General features: G+C 33.9%; 1 protein-coding gene across 2 annotated transcripts in view; it reads right to left on the bottom strand.

Moving 5' to 3' along the window:
• TUSC3 (tumor suppressor candidate 3) overlaps positions 1-25,876 on the bottom strand; it is a 113,388-nt gene that overhangs the window by 12,496 nt on the left and 75,016 nt on the right. Inside the window, exon 7 of one of the 2 annotated variants that reach the window (XM_053941277.1) lies at positions 9,804-9,867. In XM_053941277.1, the coding sequence (XP_053797252.1) occupies positions 9,804-9,867 (64 nt within the window). Of the gene's footprint in view, positions 1-9,803; positions 9,868-16,594; positions 17,837-25,876 lie in introns of those variants that run through there. The other variant, XM_053941278.1, reaches the window with a different exon arrangement.

Genomic DNA, 25,876 nt, shown 5'->3' with positions numbered 1-25,876 from the left:
CAAAAGATGTACTTGTTTTCCAATTCCTCTTTATCTGCCTCACTATGCATTATGAAACTATTTTGAAAAGATGAGGGGAATGTGGCACTCAGATAAGCCGTGGAAAGCAAATGTTTTCTGATAAATTTCTCCCTCTGTTGAATTTTTTTTTGTGTAAATCCTGTTATATACCTTCTCAAATTATTACACTTTTAAATATGAAACTTCTGCTTTTCCTTTTCCCAGCTGATACATGTTTTCATAAAAATTGAAAACATATTATTTACATAGGGCTTTTGAGGTTTTGAATTTTGATATAGGAATAACAACAGTTTTAAAGCAGAATAAAAAAGATAGTAATAATCACAATTTATAGGCTTATACAGAAAATGATCAGTAGTAACAGAATAAAATATTCAGCCCTGAAAAGATCAAGATGCGTTATCAGAAACAGGGAAAAAAACAGACCACCAAATCCAAAACAAAACAGAACAAAAATATTGGATCAATAAAATCCAAAATTATAGATATCCTACAAAATGAAACTACTTGCATATAAATTTGGGATACTTATTATTAGCATACTTTAACAGAAAATTTAATAAAAAAAAATTTAATGCCCAAAAGGAAGAAAACCTGACCATTCCAAAGTTTATTGATGTAATGCATAATTCATGTCTTTATGTCACAAATTTATTCCTAATTAGTAGTAAGTGAGGAATAAAAGAAGGAGAGACAATAGCTTGACTAGCATTTGGTTACTTTTGTGAAAAAAGTTTGGTGGTCTCATTCATATTCAGTTGTTTTTCTGCCAAGGGTGCAAAATCTGACATTAGCATTACAAACACATAAAGAAACAACTACCTTTTAAAATGCAGATCATGCAGATGCTTAATAACGCATGAGCAAGAAAAACTAGAGAACAAAATATTCATCCACTTGAGCCTGTGCTCAGTTTACTGTTACCTAAAATGGGGATAGATTATCATGCAATCTTTAAAAATTGCTGGTTGAATTCATCAGACATGGAACAAATAAAAGCACATACTTTTTATCAAGGAGTAATATGTTCAACAGAAAGCTCTATGGAGGTTTTTTTCTTCCCTCTTTTTTTTTCTTTTTTTTTCAATTTTTTTTTTCAATTTTTTGATTTTATTTTTTATCTGGTTTGGTTTTTTTTGCTGAGGGTGATGATTCGAACATAAGAAATTCTTTGCTGGTATCTTATAAGACGGTATATTATGCTGATATTTATTTTAACCTTTTCCTACTGAGACTTAAACTTCTATGCTTAAGATGCCAACTCCTGTATATTTCATCTCACTGAAGAAGGATGATTTCTAAATCAGAAGTCGAAAAAGTGGAGAACAGTCTGAAAATTATTTATCTGAATATGGATTTATGGATGAATACACAATCCAGCTGTACTTCAGTATTTTTTAATGGCCTGGAATCCAGTTGTAATGATACTAACAACAACCCTGAACATACTCTCTGTTTAAAACCTTCTGGCTTCAGCTTAAGTGAATGGTTTTTCAATAATTTTAGGAAGTATCACAAAAGTCTTGGCCCTCACGGAATTCTACTCAACTCCTTGAAATATGCAGGTCACAACAGTGAAGTAGCTCAAAGTTTGCATTTCTACCATTGAAATGCCAACTATGCTATATCACTTTCCTTTTTGATGCTTCTTCATCATTTTAACAGAGCATAGATTTCACACTAATATAGAATTTCCTATAGTGAAAAAAATTATTATTAATTTCATTTCATTAAATTCATTATTAATTTCATTTTCAATTTCAATTTATGAACCCGTCTCTCTAATCCACAGACAATCTGATGGAACCATTGCTCTTGTGGTGCTCTTAGACAGCTGAGAATGGAAAGGTTATATAAAAGCTTCAGAAGAAGAAAAAGACTATGCTTTTAATTCAGCTGCAAAATGGAGCATAGAAATACCTGATTTAGTTCGTGTTAAATCACTAATCAAACATTCAGAGGTTTTCAGCCTGATTTACATCCTGATTATTCACATTTAGGATCAGCTAAAACTAACACTGGGGAAATGATTTTTACATTTATTATTTATGACCTTTTTGGTTGTATAGATTACATCTAATGAAATTTCAGGTTTAGTCCTGTCCATCTTCCAAATTTCTGTAGTGTGGTTTGCCCCATAATATCTTTTTCTAGCTTTACTTATATTTTGTAATCCATTTCTCTAAATTTTAAAATATGTATTTCAAATAAATATTCAAATCTGAAAAGTATAAACACCTCTAGAACAGGTAGATGTATAACAGTCCTTTACTTTCTTTAATGTTAAGTATACCAGAGAAACAAATAAATGAGGTAATTTTTTAACAGTTTCATTTAACTTTTAAATGCAGACACATCTCCTAAAACAAACTTCATTTGAGCTATTTTTAAGTATTTATAAGGCTATATAATTTTCTCTCAGTATTCTAACACTATTACAAACATCTACCTTATTTTCAAGCACTTCACTTCAAACACTAGACCTAGTATGTCTCATCTGTTTGTTAGCACACACTTGATACTTGCATGCAGACACAATCTCTCTTGCTTTCCCTAAAACCCTATAAATATTTTTTGAGAATACCACACATTCTTTTTCTACACCGTAAGTCATCATCAGTGGGAATCTAGGCTGTCGTTTTACTCTCCATCATTGCTAAGATCTAGGCAATACAATTTATTTCTTTGAATGTACTTGAGGACTACTCCATTTAGTAAAAGGTATCTTCGGATCCAAAAGGCAAAAAATTAACTTTGGACTAGATTTCTGCATCTTTTAGCCATTCAAGCAAATGTTCCTTAACCATTAAAATATCCATTAGAAAAATTAACTGAAGCCTAAACAAATCCTTAGGAATGTCTTCAGTCTGTAGTCAGTGAATGCCTCTTGTTGTGTGGCCTAGTAGTCAGCTTAACAGGCAGGTTAACAGGCAGTACTGGTGGCCAATAGAAGTAAATAATAGAAAATGTGCAGGATGTTTTGCTGCTTTGGATGTTGATTTCCAAAGTTAATTAGGAAGCATGCTTAAATATGCTATAAAGTTGTGGTTTTAGTCCTAACTTTATCTATCTTTTTCTTTTCTTTTCTTTTCTTCTTCTTTCTTTCTTTCTTTCTTTCTTTCTTTCTTTCTTTCTTTCTTTCTTTCTTTCTTTCTTTCTTTCTTTCTTTCTTTCTTTCTTTCTTTCTTTCTTTCTTTCTTTCTTTCTTTCTTTCTTTCTTTCTTTCTTTCTTTCTTTCTTTCTTTCTTTCTTTCTTTCTTTCTTTCTTTCTTTCTTTCTTTCTTTCTTCTTTCTTTCTTTCTTTCTTTCCTTTCTTTCCTTTCCTTTCTTTCCTTTCCTTTCCTTCCTTTCCTTTCCTTTCCTTTCCTTTCCTTTCCTTTCCTTCCTTTCCTTCCTTTCCTTTCCTTTCCTTTCCTTTCCTTTCCTTTCCTTTCCTTTCCTTTCCTTTCCTTTCCTTTCCTTTCCTTTCCTTTCCTTTCCTTTCCTTTCCTTTCCTTTCCTTTCCTTTCCTTTCCTTTCCTTTCCTTTCCTTTCCCTTTTTTTCTTCTTATCCTTAAGATAAAGAATACACTAATCCTGTCTCACTACTTTATCTATCATCCTCATTGACTTTACCATATAACCTCTGGGGAACACACAACTAGTTTTGCAAATTGATGCAGAAGTGATAGAATCTTACTACAGAGTGCTAAGTGAGTATTATTCTACTGACTTCTGACTCAAAATTTCAGATTCTTATGTTCAGTGACTCTGACTTACAGAAAGTCACCTCTTTACATTCTTCCTGTGGAAAAGTTTCCTCACACCACAGTGGCACTTAATACACTTAATTTAAATTCCCTCTGTAGGACAGGAAATCTCTTTGATAACAGGTGTCATTTTAATGCTACCAAAACCCCTTTGTCCTTTTCCCTTTCAATCAATATCTTGTAACCACCTACGCAGGTGTCCCATTAAACTTTGCCATGGAAATTCAAATTAGGAAACTGAAAAGATATTTCCATTTTTACTTAGGTGCATGCGTTCAATCAGCATCAATGCTAAGTTTAACAGTAATAATTAGAAAATGTACCAGGTTAATCATAACTGCTAATTCCTATAATAATGGTTTAGGTTTATTTCCTGTATAGGAGATAAAATAAATATATAAATAAATAGTTTGCTTAATAACTGAAACTCCTTTGATAATGAAAATATTTACTTTTAAATTTACTCCCTAAAGTAAGGATCCACTGTTACTACAAAAGGGAAAATACTATGACATATTGCAGTCAAAGCAGTTTTATTTCTCCAGGGAATTACATAAAAACTTGATGAAAATTCATCAGAAATACTGAGTAATGTCTACAAAAAGGAGGAATAAAAGAATTTAAGAAATCTTTTACATTCAACACAGCTTATCCAACATTATTATTCCTTATCTTTCTTGCTGTATCTTGACACCCAGAGCAATATTTACAGCTGAACACTGCACATTTCAATGCCTTTTTGGATATAACAGCCATATCCACTATCTGTATTCAACTGTAGTTAATTACAACAATAATACTGATTGGGCAGTTTACTGCGTGTAATTTCTCTTAGGCAATAACAGCTCTTCATTCCAAAGTTATCTCTCTTTTGCCTTTATGTCTTAATAACTCTAGCAACACTATTTCAATACCTTTGTCTTTAGTTTCTCTTTCTTGTCTCTCCAAGAACGTCAAATTACTCAGCATTTTAAAAAAATTTATGAGTACCCGATCATTTCTGCTGAGTCCTCTTATCTATGACCAATTTCTGTCAGAAGAAGGTTGCAAGAATAGACACCACAAGCCTGGAACATCTTCTGCATGGAAAAAGATAGTTTTTCAACTTGGAAGGAAGAAATGAGAAGTATCTTTGGTGAACTCTATAAAGCTCCAAACAGAAGGGAAAAAAAGAGAGAGAATGGACTACTTCCCATGACTTATATGCTAAAGTCACACAGTACATTTACTGTGCAAATTATAGGCTAAAAAAATCCTAAAGGAATAAATTCTGCATACTACACGATTTTACACTGAAAATTCATTGCTATAGAATTATTATCCTACAATTAATTAAAAAATGGATTAAAAGGAAGTAAGAATTTATTAATTGATGACTAGAATCTATAACATTCTTTATAGTCGATCTGGCTCAAAAATCCCTGAATCATTTATTCTGTTTGGTTATTTTTGTTTTGCACAATTTTTCTCTATGTTCTTAAAAGTAACTGCTGCACTAATACATGTGGATGTAAACTGATGATAACTTGAGAAACTTGAAACTTTAAACAAGAGAACTTGCTAAACTTTATTGCTAAATGAAAATGTGTTTAGATATGTGCTTTTTTTGCATGGTAGAATTGGATATCTAGCACACAATTAGACTGCCTTACCAGGATTGTGACTGTGAACTAAGGTACTGCCCTGTGTAAACTATGTAGCCCTAGGGTCCTTACAGATAGTTGAACCCTTCAAAAGCAAAACCTTGAATTACAGACTGTACAATGTCTAGCATGTTCACAGCTCCACATATGTTACTGCTTTTATATAATTTATCATAATAAAATTCACTTAAAAAAATCTATTCCGTGCTCTTATCTAAGTAAGTTTTCTTTGTGTCATCTGCCATATTTATTCCACAGCAGTTATACTTCTATTTATGTAATGACTTTTTGATAAATTTTCTTCTTCATCAGAAAGTCACTATACTGAAATAATTCTACAACCCCTTCCAAGGTATTAAGTGTGTAAATTGAACCCAGTTGCTTGAAGCACTGATTATCAAGATGATGTGGGGATATATATTACATAAATCTTCCTTCTCAATTGCATATTATAACAAGGTCTTGTTGTTTCTGGGGAGGATGTAAAAATTGGCCAATTTCAAAGAAAACTGAAAGTAGATTGAAAAGACTGGCATATTTTTACAGATATAGCCTCAAATTGAATTTATACCTAACTCTTATTCCGTATTACTTTTTTTCTGGAAATAATGATAAAAATATTTTCTTTTTAAAATTTTTTTAACCTGTTGATTTATGGTGAACAATGATGTATAATGTGGCATAAATAAAAGCAAACCTTGGCTTTTTTTACTCCTAGGCAATAAAAGCTAAAACATAATGGATCACATACTTCTATTCCATAGAGTGTTCTCTTCATTTTTTATGAAAGCTTCAGTAAACCTCTTCCACCAATTTTATAAGGTTGGCAAAAGAAATCCAAACGGAAGCCAAATGTTATGTCAGGCAAGACTGTAATTCATACTAGAATGCACCATGAACTGTAGGCTGGAAGGTTCAGACTGGATGAAAAACAGCTTCACATCTGAAAGTGCACAGAGAGATTGCGTGATCTCCATCCTTGAAGGTCTGAAAAAATTGCACCAGACAAAACCAAGAAAGACAAGCTCCAGTGTTAGGGATAATCCTTCCTTAACAGGAAGACTGAAGTATATAGTCTTCTGAGATCCCTTTCAACCAACACTTTTTTGATTTCCATAATTATTTCCTGAAGTTAACTCTCCAATACAAGAGAAAGGGGAGCCAAAGAACAAAACTGAGTAAGAGTCATCTTGTCAGCATAACACAAACTGCTCGAAGTAATAGCCTGGAAGTCACAAGTGTATAATATACAAGCACCATGACATCTTGCAGGTCTTTTCCAACCTTAATGATTCTCAGATATCCAGCCATGTCTTTTCACTGTTCTCTGCTACATGTTCATGAAGACATGTAGTTCATGAAGTTCATAAAGAACTGCAGCCCAGAGGAAAGGCTCACATTAGAGAAGTTCATACAGAACTTTCTCCCATAGGAGGAAGCAAGGGAAGAGTGTGATGAGTCCTCATCCTAAGGAAGAAAGAGAGGCTGAGACAATTGTGATGAACTGGACAATACAACTTTCATTCTCCATCCCCTGGCACCACTGTGGGAGACCAGGTAGATAAATCAGGAGTAAAGTTAAGCCTAGGAGGAAGGGAGGGGTGTGGTGAAAGTTGTTTTAAGATTTTTTTTTCTCATTACCCTTCTTTGATTTGATTGGTAGTAACTTCAATTAATTTTCTTGAGTCTCTCCCTGTCCTTATCGTGACCCATGAGCCTAATGCTACATTTTCTCTCCCCTGACCAGCTGAAGAGTGACTGAATAGCTTTGGCAGGCCCCTGTCCAGCCAGGGTCAGCCCACCCCTAGTGCCAATGAAATTCACCCCCATTACCAGTCCCTGATGAGCACACTGTGCACGTACATCTACCTGGTATGTAATCAGTAACTTTGTATAGATTTTACTGAATTTAATTTTGCCTTATAAAATTACTTAAACTGAGTATCTGACATCTTCACAAGTCCTTCTTATCCAAGTCCTAATTATGTAGCTACAGCATAGAAAACCAGATCTTTATATAGAAATCATCTAGCAGATAGGGTAGAATTAATACCTAAAACAAAATACAGAAATGCAAAGGAAATTCATATTTTTTCTTCTGAGGTATTAAAAATTCACTTTATAGAGAAATACAACATTGTATTTCAACATCTAGAAAGAAGTGACAAGCTTACTACTACAAAGTAAAAAGAAGCAACCAAATGAAACATGTACATTACTGGAATAGTAATGTCCTGTTTTAAAATTCAATGCATCTTTCAAAGGATAAAATGAATTGGGCATATTTTTTCCTATTTCACATATTTTCTAACAACATTTTCTGAATAAAAAAATAAGAAGGAATTGAGCAGCTCATAATTACTAGTAACATTGAAAGAATAAAGGAATATTAATTTTCATGAATAACTGTTAAACTCTGTCAAGATTTTGTGTGAAAGATTTCATTAAAAATTTGTGTGTGACCAAAAAATCATATCAACAGTATTGAGCCATGAAATGAAACCTTAGAGAATTCTTTCTGCAAGTGGCAATGAACAACATCACTGAAAGGATTCTTTCAGACAGCTGCATTAATATAGCTAGCCAGCTTCCTGGTTTAAAGATAGTATCTGCCAATGAAAAGATATCACTTTCATGCTTGAGTCAGAGAAAATATGTCATCAACAAAGTTTTTATTTTTAATATTTTCTGGTTTGGGGGTCTACTTTTCTCATTCTCAAGCAGACAATGGGATTGTCTTAGATAACAGATTTGTTTAAATTGTGGCAGTTCACAAAAAGCAGAAAACCGTGAAATCATAAATTGCAACTCTACAAAGGAAAGCATAAAGATGATACCAATAAGATGCATACTCTATCTAATAAACAAGAAACTTTTCATATGAAAAGCAATAGCTCTCTCTGTGTACTTTTTAAAAAAATGCAGCATTTAATGCAATTATCACTGAGTTTTGACGTGGCAGTTTTCAGGTGGAAACTACACGGATGGAAACTCTGAAGCCCCTCTGGGTAACCTGCTTGCACGTTTGCACACCCCTACAGTAAGAAGCATCTTCTTGTCTTCAGACTGATTTTCCTGGTTTTCAGTTTTAGTCCACTGCTTCTTGTCCTCTCAAAGGGCACTACTGAGAAAGTCTTGTCTCCTTCCTCTTCATGAGAGTCTTTAAGTTAAACAGTTCCAGCTCCCTCAGCCTTTTCTCACAGGATAATCCCCTAATCATCTTTGTGGCTCTTTGCTGGACTCCCTCAATTAAGTCTGCAACATTCCTGTATGAGAGATCTAGAACTGGAAACAGCATTCCAATCCAATTGCAAATATTAAATTTGCTCTGCAAAATATGATCATAACTTTGAAACTAAATTAATAATGGCTATTTATGAGGCATATGAGGTTTCACAGGTAGCAAAATAGATGCCAGGCAAATGAATTTAATGAAGCTGTTGTCTTTGGATAGGAAATGCCAAAGATGAAGGTAGACAGGGAAGTTAGAGGAAGGGCAGGTTCTAAGGTAACATAACTTCAGAGAGAGAACAAGAGTAGCCGTGATCATAAAACTAGGATCCATCTATTACTGCAGATTGGAAAATACTATTTTCTTTTGCTTGTTCCCCTTAGAGAAAGGTATTTGTAATGGAACTACTAAACTTTAAAAATGGTTAATGGTCATTAGAGTTCTCATTCAATGAAGAAAGATGGTAAGAATCAGGGTTTAAAAATCCCAGAGAGAATAGAAATTTTTCTTACAGTTTATTTATTAAAACTCACACAATAAATACCCAACCCCAGCCCCCACCACCCTGAAAACCCCAACGTAACTTTCTCTGACTCATTAAGACTGAAAGAGTAAAAGTAGGTCTCAAAGTCTTTCTGGGTGGAGGCACTGTAAGAGCAAAAGTGATTGAGTTATTTGGTTCAAGAAGTAGTAGTAAACTGTTTGTATTAGGTGGAGGAAAAAAAATCCAAGGACTATTGGAGGACAAATCACCTTCATGCACACTTGGTAAATTTCTGTATGCCTTTCTTGTAAGTAAAAAGAAATACAATTTTTTTTTCATTGAATTTTTAATTATTGTAAGAAAGATTAAAAAATATGAAAATTAGGTTTTGCCACTGGAAAGGTAACACTGAAAAGAAAAAAAAAATTAAGAACAGTAACCAGGCACAAAACTAACAAAGGAGATAACAAGGTGCACATAGGTGAAAAGCAATGCCAGTGTTACTTGGCAGTAAATAGAAACAACAATGAATATTTATTTCAACATATAATAAGTAAGCCAAAATACAATACCTGCTTGAATGTTCAATGATATTCACTGCCAGAGCCATTTTATTTAACAGCACACTGTACCTCATATTGGTTTTTAATATTTATCACCAGTTTGAAGGATACTCAGCAGAAGAATAATATGTGACTCTGCCACAAACTGAGCCTGGCTGCTTCCATGTATGTAACTCTGTAAAATAAAAATGAAAAACATTACTCCTTAAGAAATCCATTGAAAATGGCATGACCAGATATGTGCGAATAAAACCTGTTTTGCAGAAAAAAGCAGGTAGCAACAGCTAGAAATTAATAGCACAGTTTATGTATGTAGGTTTAGTAAAAAGGAATGTTAAAAATTTAGACAAAACATATATAGAGAGTAAATGTAACAGGAAAGCATTATGCTGGACTCTTTTTCACAGTGCTGCTACTGTGGAATAAAGAACATGCATTTATTTGCTCAGGTAATACAATTTTTCAGAAGGGAGATGATAAAATCAAGGACATGCCAGAGCATAGTTTTTACAAAAGTGAAAACTGAAGCCTGCCTTAAACAAATCATTCTACTTTAGTCTTTCTCAGATTGAGTGAAGTTTCTTCATACAAAGTCTATTTTGTCTTTCTCCAGTAAGGTATAATTGTGTCCATCAAAGTTCCTAATGCATAAACCATCTTATTTATATGGAAATATTGTAAAATAAATGCTGATACTAAAACTAAGTCTAACACAGTCTACTGCCCTCTACCCCAAGTAACTATTGTTAATGGGCTCCTCTTGTACATTTATTTTAAGAACCTGTAGTATATTAGTGAAAAGCTGTTAGTGTTTATTGTTAACTATCTATGATAGCAATAAAGGAAGCAAAAATCTGAAGAGCTGACAACACGCACAAAATGAGGGAGATTCTCTGTCTTCCTCTCCTGTATTAATTACAGACATTGAGTACAGTTTGTCATAGCATGCTATGTGAAATTAAATATATCCATTTCTGAAAGTATTATTTATGTATATTATTCTTAGGCATAGATAAAATTTTCACCCTAAGTAAATGGGAAGAAAAATGCTCTCTAATAAGGTAAAGAAACAGAAAACTTTTTGCCCTCAGTCTGAATGCAGGGGTTTGTTTGTTTATTTAACTTACATGTGTTAATTCAGTTTATTCTGAATAATTCTGACTTAGTAGCATCCTTGTCAGGATTCAGAACAACTCAGATTTGAAATAATTGGATGCTTCAGCATACAAAAGAATGCCTTCACCCACACTAGTTAAAATCTGATAAATGCTGTGTCAGATGATGTAATTTATATTTACTCAGTAGGTTGTTACCTATTGTTTTCAAAATTCAATCATATTATGCTCATTCAAATAAGCAATTCCAACATAAACCAGGCAAGACCTTCATGTACCTAAAGTTTCTATTTCTCTCTTTCTTTAACAAGATAAAAATCACTGATCTCATAAGAATATCTCATTGAAGTCTGACATGACAAGGAGCTAAACTGTATTTCTTGATTTTTTTTGCATGACTTCTTATAAATTTATAAATGTATAAGGCTACATATACACCCACAGTTATATATACATGATCTCATGTACATAACAGAAAGGAAGGAAACAATGAATGACAAAAATTAATAAAAATGAATGACAAAGTTAAAATGCTTAATAGACTGTGTATTCTGATTCAGTTATGACCATTGTCCTGTGAATAGTGACCTTTTGTCATTATTTTGACATTACATTTTTGAGTTTTCCTCCTAATAGGAATGAAGATAGTCACTTCCAAAATTTTACGCTCCTGCTTCTGATGACAAAAACCTGTTCCATGCTGGGGAGGAATCACATTTTAAGTGCTGGTCTTCATTGACCCTCATAGTAACTTTATTTAAAAATATCACTCCAGCTTGTGTGACTTCTGGTTTCACTTGGGAATAAAAAAAAATTCAAAGAATGTTATTAATGAAATAGGACAGTTTCATAACCATGTAGCTGTCAAACCTGTACAGTAATGATGCTTTTAAAAATGCCAGCAAATATGCTTTCAACTCTGAACATTTCAAACATGATTTTTCAGTTGCTATTCGTACTTGAAAAAATGACTAAAAAATTATCTTAAGGATCTTAATTATCTAAAAAAATATCATCTAGGATGATCAGAGTTTGCAGGAAACCCAGTTTGCAATACTGTCCATTATACTACTTATAATGCAAAGCTGAAACACCACAAAAATACTAAATGCTTTAAAAATTAATTAGATGGTTATTGCTTTTAAAATCATATTCTGGTTTTAAAAAGAAGAAGTATTAGAAGAAATTCTGATTTCAAAAACTTTATGGCAAGGTCTTGAATGTTACTGAAGTGGTATAGTGATTTAATTTAATGCACTAGCAGGCTTGATATCACAATAATATAAGGACACAGCTGTTGGAAGGGACCTTTAGAGGTCATGTGGCTCAATGCCCCTGCAGTGAGCAAGACCATAAACTAGATTAGGTTGCTCCTGTCCAACCTGACTCTGGATGTTTTCAGGGATGGGGCATCTTTCACCTCTCTGGACAACCTATGCCAGTGTCTCACCACCCCCACGATAAAAAATTTCTTCCTTGTATCTTGTCTAAATCTACCCTCTTTTAGTTTAAAACTATTACCCTTTGTCCTATTGCAACAGGTCTAAAACATCTGTCCCCATCTTTATTATAAGATCCCTTTAAGTATTGATAGTCTGCAATAAGGTCTCCCCAGAGCCTTCTCTTCTGATTCATTGTTAATCACTGTGATAAAATCCTAATAACAACAAATAATTTAGAGCAGAATATCTTTCCCTGACTTTTGATTAAATTAACAGAGCAAATAGTTTTATTACATGATGCAAAATATGCATATTTATATCAGAATTCAAACAGTCTCTCAAAAGATAAAAGTACTTAGGGAAAAAAAATCATGAAAACAAATATATACTCATTACCATTATTAATTAGGTGAAATATAAGAGTCATAGCTGCCATCTGATACTCAGTATAAAGAAAAAAAACCATGAACTAGATACTGTGTATTTGCAAATGTGATACCTGAACAAACCAAACAAAAATCTGAAACAAAAAAACAAAAAAACAAAAAAAAAAACAAAAAAACAAAAAAAAAAAAAAAAAAAAAAAAAAAAAAAAAACAAAAAAAAAAACAAACAAACAAACAAACAAAAAAACCCAAAAAAAAACCTGACAAAAAAACTAGAATATGAATTTCTGGCTAAATGTCTCATAGGGATTCATGTTATAACTCTGTTTCTTTAAATGTGAGGTGCTAAAGGCACAGCCTTGCTTACAAGGATGTTCTTTGCTTTAGTCCTGGAAATCTCATGTGTATATTAAAAAGCTAGTAGGAGACAATTGTTAAGTTTCCAGAGAGGGGACGGAAATGAATAAAAGCAAAGGGAGTAGCCAGCTTGAACACAAAACCCAAGTTTCATCTTTGAGAGGTCAAGAGACCTCAAATCAACAGAGAGAGTTGAAGTAATTGAAAGCACTAGTTGAAAGCCACTCTGTTAAAGTATTAAATAAGGTAGATGCTTACAGCACAGTATTGCCTTCAAAAAAAAAAAAAAAAAAAAGAAAAAGACAAATCATCATTTTAACTACCAACTTCTTTGTTCTATTAGACATGTTCTTAGGTAGATTATTCTTAAAAGTTACCTAGCAATAGATCTGTGTGTGGTCAACAGGGTCCTCAATTTGTCTTCCCAAGACATTGTTCTCCAAGAACTCAAAACAGTAGCATGGCACATCTCCTCTATAGCTGTGGCTCAATGGGAGCAATGCTTGGTAAGTACAGAAAGTGACAGACTATTCCAGGGATGAAGACTAACCAAAATAATTTGCATTTGATAACTTATTGTGAATCACCTGAATTTATGACAGTACCTCATCCTATTTCTTATGAGGAATGGATATTAACCACTTCACAAAAGAATTGCAGGGTGTGTTTTTTCCTCAGTGAACCTTCAGACCTACTTTCTAAGACAAAAAACAGAGCAGACATTTTCAGAAGACAGAAAAACAATATTTAATGTAAAAAATTATGGCAAACAGCTTTTCTTGAAGAGCAAATGGTGAGAACTGTATGGCATTTTTCTTTGTGTCCTTCCCTACAGGCATATGACATTACTTTGAGGCCACTTGAAGCATGGATTATATGTGTATTGATACATATTTATGCAAATGTATTCCCCACACACCAGTTCTGTACACTGCAATGGCCACTGACTCATCAAGTTTTGAAATTCATATCCCTCTGTGACTCATACTTACCTAAAATAGAAATGTATTTGAAGAAACATTTTTAAAGGACTATTGAAGGATTAGCTATTTATCAATTCTCAAACTAAAGAAAGGAACTGATCATATGTGAGGCTTTTTTTATTTTCATACTACTTCTTCCCTTCTATAAGAAGATTGCAGAATGACATTCTCATGAAATTTTATTTGAAGCTACAAACCATTAAAACACTGAGAAGTACAACTTCTGGTTTTGCCAAGTTTTCTGCTTTTTGACACTGAATCCACTTAATATTTGGAAACTCTGTGAAGTCTATCTGGCTGCAAATGCTTTAGGCAAATGCTTTAGGCAAATGCTTTAAATAAATTCATTAATAAACTCAGATTTTCTCTTTCATTTTAAAGGCAGCAACAGGAGGGACCAGGTAAGATGCAAAGATAAAGTCTGTCAGAAGAGAGGCAATGATAGCTTGAGCAGAAAACCAGACAGCCACACAATTAGCAGTGCCACACAACAGACAACAGCAAATGTCATGGTGGTAGGACTAATAGGGGAACCAGAGCCTGAGTCACTCACACTTTAAACAACCAGTTCTTCCCCAACTCAAACATTCTCCTATATCAGGTCTTATTTCAAAGAATCTATTTGAATTTTGAACTGGAATAATCATATCCCTAAATAAAGTCATTTTATTTGGCAGTGACAATCAATTGTTCAATGCCTGCATATTTTTACAAAACTGTGTTAAGTGTTTATCTACTATTCATAAACTCATTAAGTATTTAGTGTTATTGAACTGCAGATGGTACACACACACACACATATATATAAAAATACATATAAAATCCCACACCACAATACTCAAGGATAACAGCAATGTCATATCCTTTTTAAATTTCCCTAAATGCAACATATGTTTGTGATTTCCCTTCAAGAGTGATGGTTGTCATGGTTCAGTAATATACTTAACTATAGTGTGTGCTCTTTTTTTCCTTTCTGTTAATGCAATGTAAACAAACCAGAAACAAAGTAAGGAGAAATAAGGCCTCTGCAAGTCATGTGCTAATTCTTAAAGCAAGTAGAATTTTGGACTACCCAGAATTAAAACATGATTTCAGGTGCTTTCTTAAACAAACATCATGATGTTTATTTTCCATTAGTATGCACAGGAAGGATACTAGGGTGAAAGGAGCTAATTAAACTGAGCTGGGTTTAGTAATAGCCTAAAATATAAGGCTACTTCATGAAGTATAATTTGGGATAACTGAGAAATAACTCATCCTGAGTTTACGAAATACGACACACATCTAATTAAAAAGTGTATTGAAAACTGATCAAAAGCAGACAATTTTGCTAATAACTATTCTTGAAAATGATGAACTGAATTTGGATTGTATGTTGAAGAAATCCCTAGATGGAAACTGTGCCCTGAAGGAGACAACAGGCCAAGTTCAAGCTAACATATGTAGAAAGCAATGAAGCAACAGAGTAGTTAACTGCCCCAAAGAGAGAGTTATGATTTCCACACCATTAGGATAAGCACTATTGATCTGTCTTCTTTCACTACATTAATATTCAGGGTGAAATTCATCAGAGAAAGGAACATTACAGAAAGTCACGGATTACTTAATTACGATTGAGCCTTCGGAATGGCATACTTTAATTAAAGACCACCAATTTTGCCAAGAACATGTATTAGATATAAGCAGATGTTATTTTCTCTTAATTTAGACAGAAAAAGAACCATGCAACATTCTCTATCAATTCAGATTTTACATAATTTCCAAGTCCAGGAACAGCAGGACTTTCAGCAGTATCTAAATGCTTAAAAAGCAGAAGTTCTAAAACATTGTCTTGCAATACCATTTCAAGACCTTTTCATTTTGAGTGCAGAAAAAGCTTAAACATTTCATGGAGGACAAATGATTCATTCAGAAAAGCAAAAACTTTGAAACCAAACATCAAGGTATATAAATAAGTATTTTACAGTGTGATTTCATTATCATACCTGCATTTCTCCAGACAGGTTTTCTTCTAAGCAAACTCTGTAACACTTCAAAACCAGTTTAAACTACCCAGCAGGATTAAGAATAAAATCTTATACAGCTCAAAATCTCAAGCTTTCTGACTCTGTTACTGCAGCTACATATTTAAATACAATGCTTTCTAAAACCAGCACTGTTTCACATAGCTTCACTTGAAGCATACACTCCAAATATGCTTCTCTAATTCCAGTGTAGTAGTATTTGTTTGGTTCATACAGGAAATCAGTTTTAACTTACTTATGAACCCAGTAGGGGACTTCCTATGAAGTTGTTGGCCTAGTCGTGTCTGTGAAAATCTCAGAATAGAAGCCTTATCTAATTCCCTGCTTTCTTTGCATCACAGAAGATACTATTATCTGCTGGGGATAGCACATGTTTGGTGACCTATTTTTCCTGTAGCAGCCATCCCTCAAAAGCTCTTCTTGCGACCAATGATGTGAAAAACCATGAGATGATACTGGTTTGGGCCTAAGTTATTCACATGTGTGAGAATGGCTACCAGCTGGGAACATCTGTTAGCACATGGATGCAATTTGACAAATTAATAAACCATTTTTTGGGACATAGGGATGTAATATGGGTATAAGTTTATTTTAGAGAACTTAAACAACACTGAACCTCAGTAAATAAATATAAGAATTCCATCTCGAAAACTAAAGAAAGACAAGAAGTCTTGAAGCTACTTAATTTACTAAAAGAAACCTCTGACTACTCTAATCACATGTTAATATTCAGTAGTTAGGAAAATGTCCAAGTATTTAATAAGGCAATTGCTTTTATTGTAGATAACCAGATATAAAAGGGGCATCTGCAAATGATGCTTAATGGCTTCAGAAATTAATGTAGTATTGAACACAAAATAAATCTAAACTCACTTACTGCTAACAGAAATACTAAATAAATTTGCATTTCTAGCAAAATGAAGACCACATATGACAGTAAGAAATGTACAGTCAGTTATTTGAGACAACATTTTTTCTAGAAATCTTCATTTTATTTAACAATAAACAGAAATAATAAACTTTAATTTAACACCTAAACTTTAATTTAACCTACCTGAAATAAACTATTTCTTTTGAACACTTACTAGCTTTATAAACATTTCTAACTCAAATATAAGCCAACAGTTCATCAGCCTAGTGAAAATTTCATGTATTATAATCATAGCAAGCAATTTCTCTAAGAAACATCTCAACATGAAATGGCATCTAGCTCAGTTATAGACCAGCAAGATCAGGACTAACAAAACAGCTGAAGTGCATACACCAGCACATACAAAATAATGAGGGATAGACAGAATTATTAGATGTTGCATTTATGTACTTTCAGTAATTTCATTCAATTTACTCAAGCACCTTACTCTAAAAATTAGTATGATATCTAGAAAATCAACTGGACCTCAAATAGAACTCCATGTGTTTATTATTTTTTCAGCATCCTTGGTGCAACAGTTAGTGCAAGTATTCAGACTCACTTACTAAACAAGACCATAAATCATATCAGCCAATTTTGATGGGTAGGTTTAATAGCTATGGATGAAATCAACCCTTTTTAAGAAATATTTAGTGTTGGTGGTTTTTTTTAAGAATCTATGTAATACAGATACAGACAACAATCTCATACTCAGACTTTGATTCCCTCATTTTTAAATTCAATGAATATGAGTTACATTTTCCAGTCCTGAGCTCATTCCTGTATTCACCACTGCCCAAACCAAAAACTGAGACAAGAGACAGCAACCGGTTTTCATAGGACTGGCTGGCTGGAACAGCCTGTGCTGGCTGCATTCCATGAAGTCCATCTGGCACCAAGCACAGAATATGATCTGGGTTTCCAGCCCTAGAACAAAAGTGGAAAAATGCTGCTTTACTTTTGAAGACTAGCAAGCTGGAAAGGGTAGCTGGTATAATTTAAAATAGCATACAAACCCTGGTTTATGCTGCTGCTCTGGTTGTTCCTAGACAGCTTTTATAGCTATACTGCATTATTTAGGGTATCTAGACGTACTATCAAAGGAGATAGTAGAGATTATCTCACAAATCTAGAAACTGTAAACACTCTGCTCAGATTTAGAGGCTTTGATATAACCTGCTGAATACGAATTAATTCTGAGGGACTTCTTCCATATTTATTAATCACAAAACAATAAGAGAACAAAAGATACAGCAAGTCTTCAAATAATCATACTTTATCAATTTTAGAAAAAAACAAAGAACTTAAACCTCTCATTAGGAATAAAACATTGCTACTGTTAGAGCCTTAATTCTCATGTTACATAATGGATGGAACAAATGCAACCAGTATCTTCCCTCTAAATGTGCAACATGATACACAGTACCCAGGTCAGAGACTTCAACAGAGTTAAAGACTTCCAGGATCTCTGAAACAGCATGTTAGTAGGCTGGGGAAGTTTGAGTGACACAGCTTAGCCTACTTGCCTAAGGAAATAAATTTTTTTGCAATTGTGATGCCTTAACAACTTGACTGCTTTTAAATCAACTTAAAAAATGGCAAAAAAATTCTCACAGAAAAGTGATGCTCCTGCACATTTCATTACAGCTGGACAGCCAAAACAGTGATTCTACCAAAAGAAAAGCTGTAATTAAAGTTCAACTGTTAATAGTTGTTCTGGAGTATGGACTGCTTCCATAAGCCATGGAAGCCAAACCATAATACTTCCAATTAGGAAACAAAAGAAATTGACATGTTTTTCATGAACAGCATTTCACAGAATCACTAGGTTGGAAGAGACCTTCAAGATCATCAAGTCCAACCCATGCCATAACAACTCAACTAGACCATGGGCCCAAGTGCCACATACAGTTTTTTTTTTTAAACACATCCAGGTATGGTGACTCCACCACCTCCCCAGGCAAACCATTCCAAGACTTTACTACTCTTTCTGTAAAAATCTTTTTCCTAATATCCAACCTATATTTCCCTTGGTGCAGCTTCAGACTGTGTCCTCTTATTCTGTCAGTTGCTGCCTACAGAAAGAGACCAACCCCCATCTGACTCTACAACACCTTTCAGGGAGTTTTAGAGAGTGATAAGGTCACCTCTGAGTCTCCTTTTCTCCAGGCTAAACACCCCCAGCTTCCTCAGTGGTTCCTCACAGGGCTTGTCCCCCAAGCTCCTCACCAGCCTCGTTGCCTCCTCTGGACGCGCTCAAGCGTCTCAACATCCTTCCCAAACTGAGGGGCCCAGAACTGGACAAAGCACTCAGGGTGTGGCCTCACCAGTGCCGAGTACAGGGGAAGAATGACCTCCCTGCTCCTTTCTCTAAAAACACAAACATATTTGTAATAACAACTATTTTCTGACTTCACAAATATCTCTTTACTTTTTGCCCTCTGATGCTGAGCACAATATGGGATGAATCTCTTTAGTCTCAAAAGAAAAAAAAAAAAAATTAATGGCAAAGTATGCATCTATCTATCTATTCCACTGCATATATCTATCTATTCCACTGTGTGAAAGTGTGATGATCTTCATAAAATTGGTGTTCTGACAAAGAATGGTCATGGCAAAAGAGGAAAGAGCTACAGTACAGTAGAACAGAAGGTCTCCTTACAAACTATACAGATGGAAGAGCTGAAAGAGCCATTCAGCTAAGCTCACATCACTGGTGTTATCTAAATTATGGTTTAGAATCTAAGACTAATGAAAAAAAATTATCTTTAAGTGTCTATTCTCCTGTGTCTGTAGTAATATTTTCTTTTGACAAAGAAATAACAGCCATTTTGGATAAAGCCTTCAGCATAACCCCATATACCTTTTCATAGCATTTATGACTCAAAACATGTTTTTAATTTCCTAGGCGTGAACTGCAATATTTTCTCTTTTGAAATTTTTGAAGTGTTATTTCGATTGGATTTCAAGCTGTGAGGCATAGAAGGTATTTTCACTTAAATACTGAAATGCTGCAAGCAGAAATGAAGACAGACAGACTACTATGACACTAGTTGCAAAACATGCTGAAATCAAAGGGCTGTGGAAAACAGAAACAAAAATAAGTTTACTTTGTAGCAGAAGCAAGAGCAAGTGTCAATACCAAATTACTTCAAAGCTACAATCCAATTAACAACAATGGAAAAGTTGGGAGACAGTGAATGAGTCTGCTCTGATAAAGAGCAAAACATTTGCATTGACATCCAATGATAAGGAAGTAAAATTACGACCCTTAACTACAACTGAAACCACGGATGATTGCCAGAGTCAGCAACATGTTACTAAAATAGTGCTGTATACAGCTACAGAGATATCAAAGTTTGGCCATAAATTAGGTGGAACTGAAATCCAGCAAGCGGAATCCTATCAATGCAAGCCATGCATTCAGATTCCAGCTGTGTCTTGTCATCAATGAATAAAATTTCTAATAGATATGGTAGCACAACATCCAGTATTAATGCAGTGGGGTGCTGAGAACCTGGCTGTATGGCAAAGAGTTAAAATCACTGGAGTAAATGGAGCAAGAAGAGTTATCTGTCAAACTGCTGAGGTTAGTTTGTGGCTCCTTTGCAAGAAGTAAAAGTCTTCTCATCTTAACCCTAAAAGCAATGTAGTGACTGAAGTGCACTCATTCTGTGTGGCACCTGCACTCCCTAATTCAAGAATTGCTGGTTATCACAGTGCTGTATTTTTGCTGCAGCACAAAATGAGTATATGAAGTTATAGCTGCTTTGGCACCACTAACAGCCTCAATACCAAACAGAGGAAACCTAGTAGCCACAATACAGGCACCTGGGGTGGTTTCACATTCTCCTAATTCTAATGCCAATGCTGCAGAACATGACATGGTTTAATTGGCACTTATCTGGAAGGAAGGATGATACACCTTTAACAGGCTCCCACATTAGTATAAACATTCACCCATGACTGCTCAAGCTTGCCGAACTTTTACAAGCTATCTCACTCCTTCCAGACATGAAATTAAACAAGGAAGACCCTTCTGAAAAGATGGGAGACACACCACCAGCAGTGCAGCAAGTATTTAATGAAATAAAAGTTATAACTCCACCTTGAGAGATACCAAGTTCAGGTAGTTAAACAACTTGAAACACTGAAGGATAATCTATCGAGACAAACCCCTCTGAGACTTGTCTTGTTTTCCTATTCCAGGAATAAAGCCAGAAGACCCTCACTAAAGATCAAAGGAACCAGTTTGAAATGGGGGAACTGGCATTCTCTCAATTTACATGAGAAAACTCACATAAGACAGCCAAGATGATGCGATAATCACTATTTAGGCCCTTTTAACTTTTTGGTAACTTTTGTGGTAGACACAGGAACCTTATCATAATCGATGGATTGTTCCTTTTTTAATAAATGCTCTATAGTAGGCCAAATTATCATTTTTCTTTTTATAGGAACCTGCTAAGAGATGAAATTGAGCTATGATGAATGGATGAAACTTTCAGTTGCCACCTTAACTGCCTGTATTTTTAGTTTATTAATGTCACTGTGATCTGTGTTTTCATCACCAGCGCCTTGCTGGGAGACAAAAAATAGCAGGACTGCACATTTTATCTATTATTGGTTTGATTTTTGCTAATTTTGTCTTTTTACTGAAAAAAATGGTGTAAGGAAAAGCTTTTATGTTTATCTTATGGATGTATAATTTTGTCTCAAATTTAGCTTTGGAGCTGGTACCAGAATTCATATTTGGAATCAAGGAAAATATATTAGGCTTCCCAGGTCTTTCTCGGGAAGTTTTAGATTTATTATGGTTTGACTAAATTTTCCGGAGATATTAACAAGTGAACTAAATAATCTTGTCAAAACAAAAGAAAATCTTACATACAAAATGGTTGGGTACCTCTTCCTAGACCAGAAGGGGGAAATTCAAAAGAAAGAAAAAGCAAGCTGGGATAATACAGCTAAACTTAAAAAGAATAAAAATTTCCTTTATGACACCACCAATAGTAAAGCCACAGTTTCTGTTTTGTGTCAGGATTAAATTACATGGAGCTGTACTCTATGTCCTGGAGAACAGAGTAAATGTAAAGATGTGTTTCCATGAAAACCTTTTATACGGGAACTTTTTTTGTATTTTGTATGAAAACTTTGTAAGCACAAGCAATCTTGTGGAAGGTACACTATTATCAGTAATGTATCGAATTAGAGAATTCCTAACTAGGTAGGGCTCCTTCTCAGTCTTCCCCTTTTGATCACTCCAAACCAAAGATTTCCTTAAAGGAGTTAACCCCAATTCTTGGCCTGTCTCTTGCTCTGCTCGCTTTTCTATTTCTTTCTAATCTCTCTACCTCCCATTTTACTAGTAAATAAAATCCCTACTATTGACTTTGGCATATGATGTCTTTTACACCTTAATTCTTGCAGAGGCATCTCTCAATAACTGGACGTTAACAGCTTGTTATCTTCCCAGTACAATCTCTCTCATTTGCTCTTTGTTTTTGCTAATTAACACTTAAGATCACAAAGAAGCAGTCATTTGGAGAAAAGAACTCAGGAAAAATACAGGCTTAGCATGACTGTAAAAGAAATCAAAATAGAACTGAATGCCTAAAAAAAGGGTCAAAACCAAATTCCTAGTAAGTTTTGCTGCCCTTGATTTTAAAATTTCTATCAGTATCCTAGAATAAACCTACACTAATTGGAATGTACAGCTGAGTTATTATAAAAAAAGTGTTTGGTGTTGCCCAGAGCAATTTTTTGTATGGTATATTAGGTCTAGTTAGCAAGTTGGAAGAAGTAATGCTGACATGACATAGCAAGTGTATAAAATGAAGCCTTTAGTAAGACAAATTCAGAATACAAGAATCACTCCATGTTTAGAATACAAACTTTGAGAGCAGGCATACCTGACAAATAGGTATTTATTTCACAGTAACAAACTCTTTGAATCCATGCTTTATGAAGGCACTTATTTAAAGTCCTTGCTTAATGCACTAGCAGATGCTTCCTAATTATTAGAATAGTGAGAACATTTTTTCCAAAGGATGTGCATGCCGTTAAGAATCTTGCACTTCAGCAACTATCACATTTGTGATGATGTCTTTTATAAAGTTTTGTTTATGATGTCAGACAATCACTGAATATAACATAAACACCATTAACTAAAAAATTTATGTTATGACACAAAACCTCAGACCTATTTGCTGTATTATCCTTAGCAAGTATTCCAGCCTGAAATGAATACAAATCAAACACTGCTGTCAGCAAGACAAGCTGCATTTCAAGTTTCTTCCATCTGCTCTCGCCAAGAAAAACACCCAAATAGTCAAGCACTGAAAAGTTCCAGGATTGCAAAAAGCAACACAAGTTCTATAGGCATTCCAAACTATCATTACATCAAGCTTATATTGAAGATTTTAAATGCTAGCTTTACTAAAGAAGCAACATTAATACATTAATACCTAGAAGAGGAGGAAAAAAAATTAATTGAACAGTGAATGTCCATGTGTTCGGGACAAGGAAAAGTAGGAATTCTTTGATGTGAAATAAAAAATATCTTAAGATATTTTAAGGGCTTATTCATGTGAGACTTTGATACTTGGACTACAGTTTGCATGGAAGTTAAGAGTATTACAAGTACTTCATTGTGAATTTTCAGTTTGCTTCCAGCTCAGAAAGGAGAGAATAAGCTTAGTCATATTCTACAAATATAAGAGTTATTTAATGTTCAATTATTGTGCCTCAAATCATAAAATAACAAAGTTGTACTTTTCAACACAGTAACTGTTTTGAAATAAATAAACAGGTGACTGTGGACAAATAAGTTTTTAGGCCAAAGGCAAAGATTATATAATGAATTTCATTAACAAAGACTGAAATGCAAAGCAGAATTTTGAGAGCAAAAACAATACCTCATGATAAGCTATTCTCCTTCTCTGCAGTAAGAGAATAAGTTTCTTGACTTTAGTAGATCGTGGCTTAGCAAGCAAGTACTACTAATTTGGGCAAAGTTGTTGAAAAAAAAAAGATTTAAGATGGTTCAGTTATAAGGACAGCATATTAATTAACTAGAAAAAGGCAAAATAGTGATGTCAAAAATAAAAAAAAGGTTTCAACACACACCTCTTTATACATGGTGCGAAGCTCTAGTTAAAACAGCTCAAGGTGACTTTGACCTAAGCAGATTCCTAGTACCACATATTTGTAGAAGAGCAAAGAAATTTCTTTGTACCTGAAATAACTTGGATGAAATAAAGATTCAAAAGAAGTCAATAAGCGTTTTGCTATTGATTTCAACGAGCCAATAGTTCATTCTGATGGTTTATTGCTGATAGAATTTCAGAACATTAATATTTAGAAAGATATATAATATTGAGTAAGCCACTTAATTGCACAGAACAAACTATAAAGTAAAACCATTTACTCTATATTAAAGAATTTCAGTATAACATTTATTTCTACATAACATTTAGTTGCAGAAGGATAAACTGGCTGTCACAAGAAAAATCAAGCTTTCAGTATAGAAGAATAGGTTCTGCAAATAACCTTGGGCAAAAGATTCAGCAGGTAAACTGTAAGACACATTTTTGGTGGTTAGAAATGCCTCTCTCCCAAGTTCCTTCTAAATTGACCTGGAGATTAAGTATTTAGTGAACCAAAATATGACTTACATTGAGTGATTGAACAAGAAAAACATGTAAGAAAAGTTTCATGACATCCTCCTAATGTTCCACATTAAATCTGGTATCACACATTTAGCAGTTGAAGTTTCTCAGGTGAGGTTTTTTTTTCTGCTTGTTACTTTTCTTTTTTTTTTTTTTTTTTAACATGAATGAATGTAATTTGCTTACTCCAAAATGCTTACTCCAAAGAATCAGTAATACTCTGACAGAAGTTTACAACTTGCAGAGTTCTTAGCACAACATCCAGAGTTGATCTAAAGGCCACTGTACAAATTAATTTGAAACCTTCCTGTCAAAACCAACATGTTTGTTATCAGCCTCTTGATAAAAAACAGGTAACTTTACAAGATTTGGCATATTGTTAACACACCAAAAGAAGAACTATCTTCAGTAATAAAAGTTCCAACCATTACAAAATATGGTCAATTTTCTGTGATACTAACAAGGTCTAGCTTTCAGCAAAGCCACAATTCTGTTAACATAGAATTCTCCAGGCACTTAAGATATTTGATGATTTTTTGATTTTCTAAGAATAACTTGTTAGATCTTAAGAGTTATTTTCATACACTTGAAATATTTGTGATTGCTGGCGAAACCGTAAGTTCTGTGAATCTTTATTTGCTAACCTATATATGAGAAGATCAGAATTTCACTTAAGTAAAATACATATATTACTTCAGAATATCTAAATGCAGTAATTATTCATAAGACTGCCTATATCTTTTAGTTGAGTTATTCCATCATTCTTGTGGAAATGATCTCAAATAATAAGTGAAACTTTGCTACTAATGACCATTAAGTCAATGGAAATGAAAAGATAGTCTTCAAAGCTCTCTACAGTTGATCAGTAGTGGTTAAGCCCTTGATTAATTTCAGTGTAAATACTAACAATTTTGAAGTGGGCCACGTGAAAGTTTATCACAATTTTGTTACCATGCAAAATTTGCACAATACTTTTGAATGCACTGGTATTTTGTGCATTAGCTAGACCATAGAAAAAAATTACAATATTTAAGATATAAAACTAACAAGCCCATGAAGAGCTGCTCAAACAAATTCTCAAAGACGGGGCTTGAATGCCTAATAAAAAAAAACCCTAGAATTCCTATGATGGTGATCACAAATAGCATTTAATGGTATTTGTATATTACACAGTGTGCTAGTTTTTATTCTGTATTTCACATTCCAGAGCTAAACTTTGAAGTTCCAACTGTTTGGTAATTCAACACATCCCAGAAAAAAACATATTTAATGTCAATTTGCTATAGAGGAGGTTAGA

This window comes from Vidua chalybeata, chromosome 4 (genome assembly GCF_026979565.1).
Source record: "Vidua chalybeata isolate OUT-0048 chromosome 4, bVidCha1 merged haplotype, whole genome shotgun sequence".
In the NCBI taxonomy this organism is placed as follows: Eukaryota; Metazoa; Chordata; class Aves; order Passeriformes; family Viduidae; genus Vidua; species Vidua chalybeata.
Note: the sequence above shows the minus strand (reverse complement) of the source record. Positions and strands in the feature narration are given on the sequence as shown.